Genomic DNA, 5,748 nt, shown 5'->3' with positions numbered 1-5,748 from the left:
GTCACATCTCACAGCAGACACCAGGGAGAGGGTATTCTCATGGGGGCTCTGGCTCTGTGCCAGGCCCAAACTGTGACACTGGGTGTGAGTGTTGAACTGATGGAGGGTAGGAGGGCTCTGCAGAGGGCCCTGGACAGGCTGGATCCAGGGCCAAAACCCAACAAGTTGAGGTTTCACAAGTACAAGTGCTGGGTCCTGCACTTTGGCCACAACAACCCCTGCAGCACTACCGGCTGGGGACAGAGTGGCTGGACAGCAGCCAGGCAGAAAGGGACCTGCAGGGAGTGATGGACAGCAGGCTGGACACGAGCCAGCAGAGTGCCCAGGTGGCCAAGAAGGCCAATGGCTCCTGGCTGGATCAGGAATGGTGTGACCAGCAGGGGCAGGGCAGGGATTCTTCCCCTTTACTGAGCACTGGTTGGGCCACACCTTGAATGCTGTATCCAGTTCTGGGCCCCCCTAATTAGGAAGGACATGGAGAGTCTGGAGTGTGTCTAGAACACAAGAGCTGTGAGGACCAGCTGAGGGAAGCTGGGGTTGTTTATCCTGGTGAAGAGGAAGCTGAGGGGGAAAAAGGCAGTGTTAGGGCACAGGTTTGACTTGATGATCTCCAAGGTCTTTTCCAACTTTGCTGATTCTGGGATTCTCTGAAACCACCCTTGGAGCAGTTGCAGGATGAGCCCTGGGCCTCCTCTCCAAAAGGAGGGAATAGGGCTGGGCAAAAGAAAGAAATTTGGACCAGGAAAAGTAAGGAAATCAAAGGTGAAGCCAAGGAAATGCTCAGGGCTGCTTGGGGGTGGCTGCCAGGCAGCCCTGGCTCTGAGCAACAGCGTCTGCAGTGGCACAGGAAACTCCCAACTGATGGGAACAAACTTTCTGGCTGACTGCAAAGGCCAGGACAAAGCTGAGTGGTTTCCCTGGTGTCCCCCAGCCCTTGCTGGCCCCAAGGGCTGATGGCATTTGGGCACCCTCAGGTTCATGTCCGCACAGCAACAGTATGGGGGTGCTCCCCCTGCTGTGTGCAATGCAAACAGGGGCTGCTGAGCCAGTGCTGCCGTGTCTGTGCCTGCAAGGATGGGGCACCTGTGTGAGCTGGGGGAGAGGCCAGGGCTGCAGAGGGGGAATGTTGTTGGTAGCTCCATGAGGACGCTCTGGGACGCTGCCCTGGGCTGTGCAGCGCACTGGGGATGGATCAGCCCCTGCTCTGCTGCTCCTTCCCATCTGCCCCAGGGCCCTTGCAGAGCCCCAGCCATGCTGTTTGCCCCCAGCCTGGGGCTGCCCACGGTCAGCCTGGGGCTGCTCACGGGGGTTTTCTGTGCTGAGCATTGGCCTGTCCATGTTCTTGAGAGAGCCTGGGCAAGGAGCCTGGAGCCCCCAGGCCCCGGCCTGAGGCATCAGCTCTGCCCCAGCAGTGCCCATGGCCTGTCTCTGCTGCAGCCCCGGCACTGCCACCCCCAGGGCTGTGCCCGGCCCAGAGAGTACTCAGGCCCTGCAGCAACACCAGGGCCACCAGGTTAGCGGGGCAGGGCCACGGCAGCAGCACTGGCAACACCAAGTTGGCACAATGACATCACTATGTAGAAAATATTTAAAATTTTAAGCAAGGACAAAGAACCTCCAAAATAGAACTAACAAGAAGTATTAAAGGTTACTTCTATTCTACAAGTGATTTGCAAATACTGGCCAGCAGTTAATGTTCCTGAAACCATCCAGTCCTCAGTCTCCACACTGCAGCCTTGAGCTCCTGGTTCCTCAGGCTGTAGATGAGGGGGTTCAGGGCTGGAGGCACCACTGAGTACAGAAGTGACAGGGCAAGATCCAGGGATGGGGAGGAGATGGAGGGGGGCTTCAGGTAGGCAAATGTGCCAGTGCTATAGAAAAGAGAGGCCACAGCCAGGTGAGGGAGGCAGATGGAAAAGGCTTTGTGCCTTCCCTGCTCAGAGGGGATCCTCAGCACAGCCCTGAAGATCTGCACATAGGAGAAAACAACGAACACAAAACAACCAAATGATAAACAGGCACTAACAGCAAGCAGCCCAAATTCCCTAAGGTAGGATATGGAGCAGGAGAGTTTGAGGATCTGTGGGATTTCACAGAAGAACTGGCCCATGGCATTGCCATGGCACAGGGGCAGGGCAAATGTATTGGCTGTGTGCATGAGAGCATTGAGAAAGCCACTGGCCCAGGCAGCTGCTGCCATGTGGGCACAAGCTCTGCTGCCCAGGAGGGTCCCGTAGTGCAGGGGTTTGCAGATGGACACGTAGCAGTCGTAGCACATGATGGTCAGGAGGCAAATCTCTGTTGCAAGAAAAAAAAAATCAGAAAGACTTGGGCAGCACATCCTGAGTAGGAGATGTCCCTGGTGTCCCAGAGGGAATTGTGCATGGCTTTGGGGACAGTGGTGCAGATGGAGCCCAGGTCACTGAGGGCCAGGTTGAACAGGAAGAAGAACATGGGTGTGTGCAGGTGGTGGTCACAGGCTACAGCACTGATGATGAGGCCATTGCCCAGGAGGGCAGCCAGGGAGATGCCCAGCAAGAGGCAGAAGTGCAGGAGCTGCAGCTGCCGCGTGTCTGCCAATGCCAGCAGGAGGAAGTGCCTGATGGAGCTGCTGTTGGACATTTGCTGCCGCTCGCCGTGGGGACCTGTTCATGAAGAAAGGACAGCAAAGATTTAGAGGAGATACCTGTCACCAAAATAAAAGCCGTTTCCCATATACCCTCCTCTGGAATGGACACACAGACTCTTTTTTTTTTTTTTTTTTTGATTTCTGGGGTTCTTTTAAAAAGCTTCTCCCTTTCTCTGCTGCTGTTCTTGGATATCAGAAAGTCTCAGAATTTCTGCTGACCCCAGGGAAAAAAAGTGCATTCTGTGAGGAAAAGTGATGAATGGAAAGTGAGAGTAGATGGTCTCTTATTCTGACCTGTTCAGAGATTCTCTGGGCTTTAACCTTTCTCAGGTGGAGGGGGGTCACATTCCAATGATTCCCCTATAATGTCATCAGGTCCTGGTGAGAGCAGATGGATCCACCACAGCCCAGCTCCACATTTGAAGCCAAAACCTCATATTGCTCATTTCTCCAACCCAGCAGCATTTTCAGTGTCAGAACACCTCTGCATCTCCTCATCAATCTTATAACTCAGAGATGCTCTAGGACAGGTTTGCACCCTGGATTGGAGTTCCCAGCTTGGACTGAAATCTCAGGGAGACTCCCAAGTGTCCTTATGCTGACATTGGATTGAGGGAGATGCAGCTCCTTCCCTGGCTGCACTGACAGCATTTCCCAGAGCCGGGCACTGGGGACAGCGTCACCCTGAGCCAGCTGTGCCCCCTGCCAGACCCCCCCGTGCCTGGCAGCTGCTCCCAGCCCTGTGTTCTGCAGAGGGAACTGGGCCCGGGGCTGCAGAACTGCCCCACGGCTCTGCTGCAGCTCTGCCTGCACAGGACGGGCTGCACGCCTTGGAGCCCCGGCCATGAGGGCAGAGGCTTGGCTGGGGCACAGGAGGGAGGGGGCTTGTTCAGAGGGAGGGGCTGCACTGGAGGGGATCCTGTGGACATCTCTAAACTCTACCTGCCACAGCATTGCTGGATATTGTTTTCTCTCATTGCTTGATCTTCTTTCTGCTTCCTGCAGATTTTCCTCCTGCAGGTGTTTCCCTGTGCCTGATCTCTCCCTGCCAACACTCACAGACCCCAAATCTCGGTACCCTCTCCTTGGCCTGACAGAACCCTGCCTGTTTGCAGGGCACTGGCTGGGGCAGGTTCTGTTTGCAGCTTGGAGAAAGGACAGCACAGACTGAGTCTGTTGGCTCCAGCAAAGGTGATGCTGGTGCTGTCCATGGGCAGAGTGACTGAAAGCACATTAGGGATCTCCTGTGACCCTAAAATCACCAAAAGTAACAGTTCAGATGTCTCAGACACTTGTCAAAATTCATAATTATTAATTCATAACCTACCTTTAATATTTATCCCCCCTCCCTGCCATTCTCCAAAGGCAGGAAACTGATTTCAAAGTCTTAGGAAATTTTCTCATTTTTGTTAAAATCTTGACTTGGAAATATTCTATGACTGATTAGAACCCCTCAGCATATCAGAGTTTCATGAGCATTTCACCTACCCTGCACCAAAAATATTCAGAGTTATACTCAGAGGGTCTGTAGGCACTGGGATGTTCCAGCTGCAGGAGATGGCTCCAGGAGCTGCAGCTGCATTGTCCTGCAGTCAGAGGTTCCTGTGCCAAGGGCTGGCAGAGATTCTGCCCCAGGAACTTCTCAACACCTTCCCAGCCCTGACTGATTGAAGCTCTCTGTGCCTCTGTGCTGTGCCCGGGGTGGCTGCAGGCAGTGTCCCAGCCCTGCTGGGCTGGCAGAAGAGCTGCTCATCAAGAGAAATGTGCTTTTGAAGCTCTTCTTGGTTACCAGGAGCTGCCTCTGTGCCAGGAGCCCAGCCCAGCTCAGCAGCACAGACACAGCACAAGGACTTTAATGAGCCTCTGGGCTTTGTGCTCAGGCCCTGAACATCAGTCCCTGAGAGGGAGTTGAAGAAACCTCTCCAGAACGCCAAGTCAGAATCCAACTCCAAAGTTTCTTGGACTTTTAATGGGTCCCACTGAGGGACACAACTGAGAAAGTTTCCCCAGGCCCCAGGCAGAGCAGAGAAGTGGAGGCAGTGATGACAGGTGGGGACAAAGAGAAGCCAAGTCTTGGTGCCCTGGGGCACAGCAGGATCTGTGCCACGAAGGGCTGTGAGGAGACACCTTGTCCTGAGGCTCTGGGGCCTCCTGGCACAGCCCCAGCCAGGCTGGGCACTGTCAGCCCCTTGTCCTGCCCTCAACATCCCCCCCTAGCCCACATCCCAGAGGCCTCAAGGATCTGCTGGAAGGAGTCCCTGGGGAGCCTCGCTCAGGAATGCCCTTGGGGGCTCTTTAATTCTCCCTGTAGGGACTGCAGGTTTTTCAAAGGACTTTGGGTTTGGCTTTTTCCTTGGAGTCTCTGAGAGATATGTGCAATCATGGCCTCCAATTATCTGCTGTAATGAGTCCCTGGAGAAGCTTTGTCAGTAACAACATTCAGTGGGCTCATTAATGCTTCAAGGTACTTCAGTTATTTTAAGGTACTTGGTGTTTCCCTTTTGATACAGACTCTGTGAGAGTTTTGTGCAATCATGGCCCCAGTTATCTGCTTTAACGAGTCCCTGGAGAGCTTTGCACTGACATTTAGTGGGGCTCAATAATACTTGGAGATACTCAAGATTTTTAAGGTACTCTGGATTTTCCTTTCACACTGAATCTCGAAGAAGTTTTTGTGCCATCCTTACCTCCAGTTCTCTCCTGCAAGGAGTCCATGAGGAGCCTGTGTAGCAGATGGACCTCAGTGGGATGCATCCAGGGTTTGAGACACTTTGGGGTTTCTTCTGACTTGGACTCCTGGAAAGGTTTGTGCAGTCTCCTCTCAGACCCTGAGGTTCCAGGGCTCAGCTCCAAATGCACCACAGGGCTCATTAGGATCAAGCAAGTCCTGACAAACCATGGCTCTGCCTTGATTTCCCTCTGCTCTAGTGCAGTTCCTCAGAAATATTTCTGTAGTGATTTTGGTCCCCAATTTGAGATTTCTTGGAGAATGCAGCAATTATTGTAGTGGGTTCAGTGTTGGCTAATTATCAGTGCACTCACTAGAATATACTTACTCATTTCCTCCTGCGTGATAAGATTAGGAGAATGGCAAAGCAGGCTCAAATCTTTAAGAGGGT

The 5,748-nt window shown here is 53.3% G+C and overlaps 1 protein-coding gene across 1 annotated transcript; it reads right to left on the bottom strand.

Moving 5' to 3' along the window:
* Window positions 1-976: 976 nt before the first annotated feature.
* Window positions 977-2,242, bottom strand: LOC134420894 (olfactory receptor 14J1-like; the record flags this gene model as incomplete). The annotated part of the gene is made up of 2 exons (XM_063161303.1): window positions 977-1,015; window positions 1,781-2,242. Coding segments are annotated over 2 exons (501 nt in total), but the record flags the coding sequence as incomplete, so codon positions are not given.
* Window positions 2,243-5,748: the final 3,506 nt, after the last annotated feature.

This window comes from Melospiza melodia, chromosome 7 (assembly GCF_035770615.1).
Source record: "Melospiza melodia melodia isolate bMelMel2 chromosome 7, bMelMel2.pri, whole genome shotgun sequence".
Lineage (NCBI taxonomy): Eukaryota > Metazoa > Chordata > Aves > Passeriformes > Passerellidae > Melospiza > Melospiza melodia.
The sequence above is the reverse complement of the archived record's forward strand: the minus strand, read 5'-3'. Positions and strand labels throughout refer to the sequence as shown.